This window comes from Dryobates pubescens, chromosome 11, assembly GCF_014839835.1.
Source record: "Dryobates pubescens isolate bDryPub1 chromosome 11, bDryPub1.pri, whole genome shotgun sequence".
Classification (NCBI taxonomy): domain Eukaryota; kingdom Metazoa; phylum Chordata; class Aves; order Piciformes; family Picidae; genus Dryobates; species Dryobates pubescens.
Genome location: NC_071622.1, coordinates 31668628 through 31681607, shown reverse-complemented (window position 1 = coordinate 31681607; position 12980 = coordinate 31668628). Strand labels below are relative to the sequence as shown.

Genomic DNA, 12980 nt, shown 5'->3' with positions numbered 1-12980 from the left:
TGAACTTGTACTGGAAGGTGAAAAAAACCTCTTGTGGAGCTCACAGACTTGCCCAAACAGCTTTGGGCCTGTTTACAGCCTTTAAGAGTAATCTCATTACTCTCATTACAAACTTTCGTTTGCAAATGTTTATTGCTCCACTCTCACAGGGAAGTCAAACAATCACAGAGGAGATGTGAGCCTTGGCAGATAGGGTGGACGTACCAGCGAGACTGTGTTCAAGCCCCAGTGGCAATAGGATGTTGGTGCCAGCAACCAAAGGCTGTTTCTCAACTCTGGGGTTGTTTAGCCTGGAGAAGAGAAGGCTCAGGGGAGACCTTATTGCTGTCTACAACTACCTGAAAGGAGGTTGTAGCCAGGTGGGGGTTGGTCTCTTCTCCCAGGCAACCAGCAACAGAGCAAGAGGACACAGTCTCAAGCTGCACCAGGGGAAGTTTAGGCTGGAGGTGAGGAGAAAGTTCTTCCCAGAAAGAGTAATTGGCCATTGGAATGTGCTGCCCAGGGAGGTGGTGGAGTCACCGTCCCTGGAGGTGTCAAAAAAGGATTGGATGTGGCACTTGAAGCCATGGTTTAGTTGTCATGATGTGTCAGGTATTAGGTAATAGGTTGGGCTTGATGATCTCTGAGGTCTTTTCCAGCATGGTTAATTCTACAATTAGGATTCTTTCTCAGTTAAAAATGGAACATTTCAAGAAAAGAAAGATACTTATTTTAAAAAACCTGCCTTTCAGCAAAACCTCAGACTCAAGCAGAAGAGGCAAAACTTCTGAGATAAAACTTCTACAATTTTTCAATTTTTTTTAAAAAACAGATTTGTAGAGCATATTATGTGCTGGAATGTGTACAGAGAAGGGCCATGAGGCTGATCAGAGGGCTGGAGCTCCTCTCTTATGAGGACAGACTGAGGGAGTTGTGGCTGTTCAGTCTGAAGAAAAGGCTCTGAGGAGACCTTATTGTGGCCTTCCAGTATCTGAAGAGGGCTGCAAGAAGGCTGGGGAGGGACTTTTTAGGGTGTCAGGGAGTGATAGGGCTGGGGGGAATGGAACAAAACTAGAAATGGGGAGATTCAGATTGGCTGTTAAGAAGCAATTCTTCCCCATGAGGGTGGTGAGACACTGGCACAGGTTGCCCAGGGAGGTGGTGGAAGCCTCATCCCTGGAGGTTTTTCAGGCCAGGCTGGGTGTAGCTGTGAGCATCCTGCTGTAGTGTGAGGTGTCCCTGCCGACGGCAGTGGGGTTGGAACTAGCTGATCCTTGAGGTCCCTTCCAAGCCTGACAATTCTATGATTCTGTGATTCCCAAAAAAGAGGTGACCAAAAAAAGCCATTGGGGATGCCTAAGGGACTCTGTGGTTCTGAACAAAGAGGTGACAAAAAGCCACTGGGGATGCCAAAGGGACAGGAGAGGAGATTTCAGAGGCAGGACTTACTGCAAGGATGGCGATGAGGATGCCTGCAGCACACAGCACTGCGTCGTTGATGGTCTCCATCGCCTTCAGGGGGTACCTGATGCTGTCATCGTCGCAATAGAAGCCCCGCTGGTAGGGCTGGATTGTGCTCGTTTCAATGATGAGGAAGGGCAACCCGGCTGGAAAAGAAGAGACAATAACCAAACCCATCAGCAATCCAGATGAACACAACCATCTGACACCAAAAGAACCCCCTAGCCTAGTTAGAACCCCCCCTGCACACCGTACAGCGCCGCCCCCGATGCTTTTCTTTCCACACTGCTATCTTTCCAAAGGGGATAAGCTTTGGGATTTGTTTTTCCAAGTGGGTCTTGTGGGGGAAAAGCATCTCCACTGTTATGGTTATCAGATGTCTGCGCTGCCTGGTTTCAGTTAAGCCTTGTGCATTGCAAATATTAACTTACAGGAATGGACCCCTGAAGCAATCCCTCTGCAAAAAGCCATGAAAACGAATCTGGCACTTTCCTCCCGGGAGGGCCCAATGCTCTCTGCCCAGTGCCCCAAGGCCGGGCAGCCCCGAGCTGTGCAAACAAACACTGCAGGATCGAGTATCAGGAACAATTTCTCCTACCTGGTCAGCCCAGCTTCACTCCATCCCCATTCTTTTTATGCCTCCGAAGCCTTCCTTGGCTCCCTCTTCTCTCTATTTACAGGGTATCTGTCTGTTTGTACCTACTAATGCCACACAACTATGTGTTTTGAGCAGCTGTGGGACACCCATACTTGACTCATCCATATGCAAGAGAAGGCTGAGCATCAACCCAAACAGCCCACTGTTGACCTCTCATCTGAGCCTATTCACCTTCAATCACCATAAAGCCACCCAAAATATGTCTTTAAATGGTGCTTTGCAGAAGACAAAGGGTAATGAATATAAACTACAGCACAGGAGGTTCTACCTCAACAAGAGGAGGAACTACTTCACTGGGAGGGTCACAGAGCACTGGAACAGGCTGCCCAGTCTCCTTCTCTGGAGACTTTCAAGACCCATCTGGATGTGTTCCTGTGCAACCTGTGCTAGATGCTCTGGTCCTGCTCTGGCAGGGGGCTTGGACTCGATGACCTCCAGAGGTCCCTTCCAACCCCTAACAGCCTGTAATCTGCAGAGCTTGCCTGGGCTGTTGCACCAAGCATAAGGCAGACCTGCTCAAAATCGCAGGGTGATGATGGGTCAGGACACACCTTGGAGGGGACACCTCAAAATTACTGCACATCTGTAACTGTATTCAAAGTTTTCCAAACCCAGAAGGAGCTTTCCCAGACATGATGTTACCTTGGGCAGGGCACCCTTCTTCCATTTGCCTCAGCTTCCCCATCCATCTTTGCCCTTAAGCCCATCACAGAGAGAAGCAGTCCCATCCCCACCAAAACAAGCCCCACATTCCCTGAAACCCACACCCTGAGTAAATCACAAACCACAAGGTACAGGAAACCCTCCTCCCACTCGCAGAGCGAAACCCAGGTAAGGAGAAAACAAATGCACAGTGGTTCAAGCTGTCCTTGGGCCAAGACAACAGGTCTCACACCCATCCAGATCCTACAGAAAGCACTGGGGACTATCTGTCAGCCACTAACTTGCTTAAGTATATGTGGGTTTGTTTACACAGCTAGAAGCCTAAGACATCAGAGGGATGTTCCTTCTGAAAAAAAAAAAAGTACTAAAAAATAACAAGGACATAAATAAGTAAATAAATAAGTGTTTTTGGGTTTGACCTGAACTTGTCCATGGTACCTTTGCAGCAATGACAATCTACTAGATGTAATTAGCAAGAGTACACCATCCGGGTAGCTAAAAGTGGCATCAGAACCATGTTCCCCATTTGCCACGTGAACCACCATCTGTATTTCACATTGCATAATCCAGTTTGGCTCCCTTTAACTGTATACTAATTGGTTTACCTAATCCAGGCCTTTTCCTGCATGCTAATGGGTTTGCTAATCCAGGATTCTTAAGAGGGTTTTGTTAATCCCAAGAAAAATGAAAACATCACTGTCTGTGAGCAATGGCAACCAAACACAGACCTGAAGCCTCCCAAGAGTGGCCAGGGCCACCACTCAGGACCCCTTTCGGATCATAGAATCACAGAGGGTTAGAAAGGATCTTGAAGATCATCCAGTACCAATCCCCCTGACACACGGACAGGGACACCGCGCCCTAGCCCAAGTTGCTCAAAGCCTCATCCAGCCTGGCCTTAAACACTTCCAGGGGATGAGGCATCCACAGATTCTTTGGGCAACCCATTCCAGTGTCTGAACAGCCTCTTAGTAAAGAGTTTCTTCCTAATGTTTAATCTAAATCCACCCTCCTGTAGTTTCAAACCATTGCCCCATGTCCCATCACCACAGGCCCCTCTCCAGCTTTCCTGTAGGCCCCCTTCACGTAGTTCAGGTTTCAGGAGCTACAAATCCTCTCTAAAAACTTCTGGAACTACTTCTTCAGGTAGTTCAGGCTTGAGGAGCTACAGATCCTCTCTAAAACCTCAGGAAACAGGTTAATTTCAAGCACTGGGCCCTACGGTGCTTGGCAGGACAGGACAGTTTCCACCATGCATGTGGACAAGCAAGGAAAGGTTTCAGAAGTGCCTGCCCAGCTCAGATTTGCTAAATAAAATCAGACACCATTGGAGCCCTCAATACAGGAAGGACATGGACCTAATAGAGCAGGTCCAGAGGAGGGCCACAAAATGATCAGGGGGTTGGAGCACCTCTGCTACAAGGACAGGCTGAGGGAGCTGGGGGTGTTCAGCCTGGAGAAAAGAAGGCTCCAGGGAGACCTAATAGTACCTGAAGAAGGCTAGAAGGATGGAGAGAGACTGTTTGCAAAGGCCTGCAGTGACAGGATGAGTGGCAATGGCTTCAAACAAAAGAAGAGCAGATTTAAATTGGATGTTTGGAAGAAGTTCTTTACTATGAGGGTGGGGGAACACTGGAACAGGTTGCCCAGGGAGGTGGTTGAGGCCCCATCCCTGGAGATATTTAAGGGGAGGCTGGACAAGGCCCTGGGCAAGCTGATCTAGTTGGGGATGTCCCTGCTGACTGCAGAGGGGGGTTAGACTGGATGCCCTTTGGAGGTCCCTCCCAACCCAGCCCATCCTGTGTGACTCTGTGATCTCTGGTGACTCTCTCCAGTCTTCATTCCGCTACTTAACCATTTTGACGCCTAGCCAGCTTGGCCCCCAAACAGGCCCCCTGACGCCAACAATCCGATATTAATATGGCCATTTAAAAAAGAAACACCAAAACCCCCCTTAAACTCCCAATGAAAAATGGCAGGAGAAGAGCTAAGGCCGCTGGGCATGCTCCGGTTTCAGGCGCGCTGGAAGCGGCAGCCCCGCAGCTGAACTCGGGGAGCAGCCACGCCACGGTTTACGTGGCTTATTGTTATTTCTCCAGTTCCTCTTGTTAATAGCTTTCACATGACAGGCCTGTAAAACACATGTTCCCACAGACAATAAAAAAAAAAACAAAACACAACACCCCTACATCTGAAAGCTTAAAACTAGCTTTAAATAAAGAAAAAAAAAAAGGGGGAGGGGGGAAGGAGGAAGACAATAGTGTTCCTATAGATCATGTGAACCCAGGACTAATAAAGATCTGCTTCCCCTTCGTTCATTGAACAGCGTGGGGTAGTGTTTCCGTGTTTCCATTCTGCGTACAGCTTGCCACAGCAGAGTTGACCTAGATGCTGTAACATTTCTTAAAGCTCACATAGGCAGAGCTTAAAAAAAAATAAAAATAAATCTAAAACTAATAATAAAAAAATCCAATGGTTTTGTTTTCTCCCCTACAAACTTGTGGTTTAGGGGGAGATTGCCAATCAAGCCTTGACATTTTTCCAGCAAAACACTAACCTCAGATTCCCTTTTTTTGCCTTCCTTCCTTTTTTTTATTGTCTCCCCCCACTTTTTTTTTCTTCCTTTCTTTTTCCTTCCCTTTTTTCCCCTTCCCTTCCTTTTCTTTCCCTTCTCTTCCCCTCCCTTTTTTCCCCTTCCCTTCCCTTCCCTTCCCTTCCCTTCCCTTCCCTTCCCTTCCCTTCCCTTCCCTTCCCTTCCCTTCCCTTCCCTTCCCTTCCCTTCCCTTCCCTTCCCTTCCCTTCCCTTCCCCTTATTCTTTTATTTCCCTTTTGCTTTCTTCCCTTCCTTTTTGCTCCTCCCCCCCTTCTTTTTTTCCTTCCCCACCTCTTCCCTTTTCTTTTAACCTGAGAAACACAAAGATGCTTTCCATAGCTGAATGTTTATTACTTAGAAGATGTCACATGCCTTTGGTTTCATGGGCTGGGCAAAAGGCTCTGCTCTTTCAGGTGTAATTTCCCAAGGAAGAGAAGCCCCCAGCCCCTGATGAATAATAAAGAAATAGTGCTGAAGATGGGCCTTCTTCCACAAGGCTATTTCTGGGACTAAAGGTTGTCTAGGTGACCTACATTTTCTTTCCTTTTCTTTTTTCTTTTTGTTGGCAAGCAGGTTCTCCACAGCAGAATGTGGCAGTGCCAAAAAGGCTGCAGAGAACAGGTTGTGCAGAAAAAAACACCACAGAGGGAACTCTGGAACAGAAAATCAAATGCAGAGAGAGATGCCTTTGGGATCCCCCAGCAAAATGCCACAGAGACATTATTCACATCAGGAAATCTGCCACAGGCAAAGGTTATCCAGAAGTGGGGCTACAGCCCACACACACATGGAAATGAAGGCAAGCAGGGCAGGGTGAAGAGGGTACCATGAAGATGGTACATCTGGACCTCATCACCTCTTCTGCCCCAGTGTTTTAACAGGAAATTTGGATTATGCAAGTCACTGCAGCCAGGGATGTAGCTATGAATGCAATACCTGGACCCCAATAAAGGTGTTAAGCTCTCAAGCTTCAGCGTTTCCCATGCCTGCCCACAAAACTATCCAGGTGCATCTCAGACAATAGCAACAAACAGTGGTTTGCATGGAAGTGAGCTACAGTCACGAACAGCAGGGGAAAAAAGCAACCAAACACTGATTTGGGGGATGGTCACTCTTCTCCAAAAATACTCCCAATTTGGCCACTGTTTGTGACTATGACTCACCTACACGAACAGACCTACTGCAGTGTCTTTAGTAGCACTGTAGGAGGGCCTCACATCCTCCATAATACTGAGAATTACAGAATCACCCAGGCTGGAAGAGACCTCCAAGATCATCAAGTCCAACCAATCACCCAACCCTATCTAATCAACTAAACCATGGCACTAAGTGCCTCATCCAGTCCCTTTCTAGACACTTCCAGAGATGGTGACTCCCTGGGCAGCCCATTGCAATGGCCAATCTCTCTTTCTAAGATCCAGCCTAAACTTCCCCCCGCACAACTTGAGACTGTGTCCTCTTGTTCTGTTGGTGGTTGCCTGGGAGAAGAGAGAGGAGGCCAACCCCTAGCTGGCTACAACTTCCCTTCAGGTAGTTGTAGAGAGCAACGAGGTCTCCCCTGAGCCTCCTCTTCTCCAGGTTGCACAACCCCAGCTCCCTCAGCCTCTCCTCATAGGGCTTGTTACACAGTAGCCTATGGAGCACAGCCCAGGGTGTGGAGTCAAGCCTGGTGCATCCTCAGAAGCTGTTACTGTTACTCCTCTCCCAGGCAGAAGAAATTAAAGCACAGAACAAAGGGACTTGCTTATTCCAATGCTAAAAAAAAAAAGGTGACTGCAGCCCAGACTACCTTCCAAACTGCAACACCCTTCACAAGGTGAAGCATTTTTTCCCCCCCTTTCTATAGAGGGGAATTTTTGCCTTAATAACAGAACAAGGAAATCCCAACCACATGCTTTTATCTAACAAGGCAGTAGGAGATCAAACAGGGCTCCAAACCACGAGCATAGCAGAAATCTCTCGGGGACTGATCCTGCCCCATCCAACTGGGCTTGAGCCCCACTCTGAGCAGGTGTGGACACTAACGAATTGTGTGAAGCACCACGGGATGCCATGGGGCTGGACACTGAAAAATTATCTTGCTTTTGTTGGGAGGAAGTCCAAGTGACTCGGTGACCTCTAAGCCGCTGGTGTCCTGTGCAAAGATATTTCAGGGCAGGCTTTACATTTATTTGTCTTTCCTTTTAATAAAGCAAATGGAGTCTGGAAATCAAGCACCAAGGCAAAAAAAAATAAAAATTCCTTTCTATGGTCAGCACCTTTATTAAGAGCCAATTAATACTCCATAATCCCAAGAAGGCTGGCAGCCTGAAAGCTAAAACCCCACCACCAAGGCTAAACAAAACCCCTCGCAAAACCCCCGTGTGCTCTCTCTCTGACCAGCTTGAAACGTGCATAAAAATTCAAAGGCAGAAGAAAGGGCTCTGTGTGTTGGGCACAGGACTTTTGAATCTTGGGAGTCTTTGAAAAGTCAGTGCTTGTGCAGATTTAATGGGGGGAAAAAACCCCAACAACACTAAAAACGAGGCTACGCTTTCACTTGGCCACCCATCGGAGAAGCTGCAGAGGGAGCGGGAGGCGAAGAGGCCTCTCTGCAGTGACCCATCCATGGAGTTCTCATCTTCCCAACCCAGCCTTCACCTTTGCACTAAATTAAACACCATCACAGCCTTGGGTTTTTTTCATGCTTGGTTTTGATGGAGGTTGGCTTTGCCCCCTCCCCCCCCCCTAAATTTTTCTCCTTTCAACCCTTGCAGGTCAGTGAGATGTTGCTGGCTCATCTCAACAAAGCAATGGCAATCCTCTAGCAAGAACTCTTGTGATGTGCTTGGCTGCCAGTGTCCAGGCCCTGGGTGTGGTTTTAAGGTTTCAGCAGATTAGGCATCGAGCTTAAGAAGTCAAAAAGACCATTAAATAATTTGGCAGGGCTGAGCAGAGGGGGGATCTAATTCCTCATTCAAGACAGGCTCTGTAAATATTTGGGTACCTGCAAGAGAGGAGGTTTCTATTTGAAGTACTTAGTGGCTGATCTTAGGTACATAAAAACCTTACAGGGTTTATGGTATTTGTACATAGTTTAAAATGCGTAAAAATCCAGATTAGCCTACGGTAGGGCTTTTATTGGGGCTTTAGCAGTTGGCTTCTTCACACAGAATCATGGAATTTTAGGGTTTGGAAGGGACCTGGAAAGATCATCCACTCAAACCTCCCTGCCAAAGCAGGATCACCTAGAGCAGATCACAGAGGAATGCATCCAGGTGGGGTTTGAATGTCTGCAGAGAAGGAGACTCCACAGCCTCTCTGGGAAGCCTGTTCCAGGCCTCTGGCACCCTCACAGGGGAAAAGTTTTCCCTTCTGTTCATCACAGTATCACAGTATAACTAAGGTTGGAAGAGACCCCAAGGATCATCGAGTCCAACCTGCCTCCACAGACCTCATGACTAGACCATGGCACCAAGTGCCACATCCAATCTCCTCTTAAACATCTCCAGGGATGGTGACTCCACCACCCCCCTAGGCAGCGCATTCCAATGACAAACGACTCGCTCGGTGAAGAACTTTCTCCTCACTTGGAGTCTAAACCTCCCCTGGCGCAGCTTGAGACTGTGTCCTCTTGTTCTGGTGCTGGTTGCCTGGGAGAAGAGACCAACCCCTTTCTGGCTACAACCACCAGGTAGTTGTAGAGGGCAATGAGGTCACCCCTGAGCCTCCTCTTCTCCAGGCTAAACAATCCCAGCTGCCTCAGCTTCTCCTCACAGGGCTGTGCTCAAGGCCTCTCCCCAGCCTTGTTGCCCTTCTCTGGACACGTTCAAGTGTCTCGATGTCCTTCTTAAACTGAGGGGCCCAGAACTGGACACAGTGCTCAAGGTGCGGCCTAACCAATGCAGAGTACAGGGGCACAATGACCTCCCTGCTCCTGCTGGCCACATGGCCTAATGCAAGCCATGTGGAACCTCCTCTGCTCCAGCTTGCACCCATTGCCCCTTGTCCTGTCACTGGACAACCCTGAGCAGATCCTGGCCCTGTCCTCCCCACACTGCCCTGCACATCCTTATAAGCACGAATGAGGTCACCCTTCAGGCTCCTCCAAGCTAAAGAGCCCCAGCTCCCTCAGCCTTTCCTCAGCAGGGAGAGAGAGGAATTGCAGCACTGCAGACCAGTCTTGGCAGCTGCTTCAAGAGTCAACAACTCTTGAAGCCATGTGACATTTTATATATATACATATTTTTATATATGTGTGTGTGTGTGTGTATATAGACACACACACATATATACATATACACACATTATATATATATATAGAGAGAGAGACAGAAAACAATAACAAAGAATAGAAGTATTTCCACAATTCCATCCTGTCAGGCATATGCTGCCTTTCACACTAAGGCCTGATTCTGCACCAGCACCACCAAATGAGTGGCTGAAGGAGTGGTAGCTGCTTGGTCAGTCAAAGATAGTCCCAAGGCACCTGATCCACAGCCCAGCGTCAGCCACAAGAAGGATCTCACTACAGAATGGATTGAGCCTTTGGGCTGGAATTTTTGACAGTCTTGAAAGCAGTGATGATGTGCCTCTTTCCCAATGGTTTTTGACTGGATCTAGATACTCAGGCCCAGATGTTCACTGGGAACAAGCAAGCTAATGTCAGAAATAAGAGTACCATCAACCCTGTTACGCCATTGCATGCTCAGTCTCACTCATTCCTCACCTTGGTTCCAGCAGTCCAGAAGGCTGCTGTGTGCATCTGCCTGTATTTTGGAAACACACCTAATATCTTTGTTTGCCAAACAGATTCCCATTCAACTCTATTACAGTTCCACTGCTCTCAGCTACACAAACACAAGAGGATAGAAATTCTCCCAAACACACAAACAAATCCCAGACTTTACTGTTGAACAGCTACCTGTGCTTTAAGAGTAGTGACTCCATAAACAAGGATCAGCCTGTGCTGCATTTCTCTGATTTGACCTGCTTGAATGAAGACCTAGGGCACAATGGGCTGATTTCCCCCAAAACAAGACACAAATTCATTTATCAACTTGCTGTAGGTTCTCCCATGTAACTCACATGAACCTTTTTCACCTCCCTATGCCAATCTGTCTGATGCCCTTCCTATCAAGAGGGTGACATTCCAGTCCATGTTGTTATTATTAGGAGTTATATTCCAGCCAAACCATAGGAACTTCAATATAAACCTCTCCAGTTTTAGGCCCACCAACTGCAACAGAATCCTGGGGTGCACATTAGGAAAAGTGTGTCCAGAAGGTCAAGGGAGGTTCTCCTCATCCTCTACTCTGCCCTGCAATACTGTGTCCAATTTTGGGCTTCCCAACTCAAGACAGGGATCTGCTGGAGAGAGCCCAGTGGTGAGCAACGAGGATAACTGCAGGATGTGAACATCTCTCTTCTGAAGAAAGGTTGAGAGTCCTGAGGCTGTTTAGTCTGGAGAAGAGAAGGCTGAAAGGGAATCTGATCAATGTCTATAAATATTTGAGGGGTGGGTGTCAAGATGAAGGTGCCAGGCTCTTTTTGGTGGTGCCCAAGGACAGGACAAGGAAGGCTGTGGAGTCTCCCTCTCTGGAGAGGGATGCATTCCTGTGTGACCTGCCCTGGGTTATCCTGCTTTGGCAGGGGGGTTGGACTCAATCTCTGGAGGTCCCTTCCAACCCCTAACATTCTACGATTCTGTGACTTGCTAGGGGGCAGAGACAGCTTCATTTTGACCTAGAAGATGATGTTTGCTGGGTTCTTGCATATTGGGTATTCTTTTAGTTTGTTTGTTTTGACATAAGAACTGGTTATTCAGGAACGCTGAGCAAAATGCCTTCTCAGGTCTGCAACAGCAGAGAAGAAAGCCAAGAATATTTATTTTCTACATGGAGAACTCTTTAACACTGAGAGCCCCAAAGCTGCAAAAGAATTTGAGAAGTGCCTCTGAAAGGAATCAGTAGTGGTGGCAGGAATGAGGGGTATCTTTACCTGCTGCCCAAACCCACACTTACTGACCCAAAAATCCTGGAAGAACATTATCATAAAAGTCTCTTCTTGGCCACAGATATTTCAAACCAAATGTCAAATTATTCTCACATTCTGCAAATTTCTCTGGATTTGAAATCTGGATAGTAATGTTTCCTCCTGTGGCTGGAGCACAACAACACACCAACCCCGTGCTCCAAGAGCTCCAGGTGAACAGGACTGCAGCCACTGGTTCTGCTGGGAAGAAATGCTGTTTTTAGAGAGTACCTGTTGCCTATTTCCAGAGGTAAACACCACATAGAAAGAAGGAAAGAGGAGAAGGGAATTCTGAGAAGTGTGTGAAGTTGTTCCTCCTGGGAGTCTGGCACGAACTGATGTATTAAAACAGCTTTATATTAAAGTGCACTTGTATTTTTAATACCCCAAAAATGCATTAATAAGAACAAAAGTTCTTGTCCAAGCCACAAAATTCTGCATTTGTGGGGTAAAACAGATTTAAGACAGATTAGCAAAGCTGGAGAGGGGAAATCTAAAAGAGATGAGCAATGGGAAAGGCTGAGGGAGCTGGGGCTCTTTAGCCTGGAGAAGAGGAGCCTGAGGGGTGACCTCACTTGTATTTATAAAGATGTGCAGGATGGAGCCAGGCTCTGCTCAGTGATGCCTAAGGACAGGACAAGAGGCAATGGGTGCAAGCTGGAGCAGAGGAGGTTCCACAGGAACAGAAGGAAAAAGGGACCTCTGGAGATCACAGAGTCCAACCTCCCTGCCAAAGCAGCATCACCTAGGGCAGGTTGCATAGGAAGGCAACCAGGTGGGTTTTGAAGTTCTCCAGAGAAGGAGACTCCACAACCTCTCTGGGCAGCCTGGGCCAGGACTCCATCACCCTCACAGTAAAGAAGTTTTTTCTCATTTTCAGGTGGAACCTCCTCTGTTCAAGCTCATACCTGTTGTTCCTTGTCCTATCACTGGACACCACCAAAGAGCCTGGCACCTTCATCTTGACACCCACCCCTCAGATATTTACAGATATTCATCAGATTCCCTCTTGGCCTTCTCTTCTCCAGACTAAACAGCCCAAGGGCTCTCAGTCTCTCTTCACAGGAGAGAAGTTCAAGTCCCCAAATCATCCTCATAGCTCTCTGTTGGAGTCTCTCCAGAAGATCACTGCCTGTCTCAAGCTGGGAAGCCCCAAACTGGACACAAGGTGTGGTGTCAGTGGGGTAGAGTAGAGGGGGAGGATGTTTCCTCCAACCTGAAGTAAAGGTGAGCCAAGCTGCTGCTCCCCTTCATTCACACCATCCCACAGTGCACATTGGCTGCATGAACACCGAAATTTCCCTATGCAATACCAAACCTCCTTTGCTCCATCAGCCTCTATTCAAGAGGAAAGTTTTGTGGGCTGTAGGCTTTGTTTTCATACAATCACCTGGCTGGAAAAGACCTTAAGATCATTGAACCCCAGCAAGAACGAATGGAAATACGAAACTGCAGCCAACACAATGCAGTCAACTAAATCACCTCAGTTATTGTTAGAGACTGATAAAGGTGCAAAGCTTTTGAAACAAAAATAAAACCAGTTCACCTGATCAGCATCAAGCACCTTACCAAAACAAAAAAGTATCTGTTGAACTTCCCAAGTTTCCTCTCCCT

At 47.6% G+C, this 12980-nt stretch overlaps 1 protein-coding gene across 1 annotated transcript in view; it reads right to left on the bottom strand.

Moving 5' to 3' along the window:
- The window catches only part of PLPP3 (phospholipid phosphatase 3), a 65195-nt gene that overhangs the window by 29322 nt on the left and 22893 nt on the right, over window positions 1-12980 (bottom strand). Inside the window, exon 2 of the mRNA XM_054165134.1 lies at window positions 1429-1586. Coding sequence (XP_054021109.1) covers window positions 1429-1586 — 158 coding nt within the window. The remainder of the gene's footprint in view (window positions 1-1428; window positions 1587-12980) is intronic.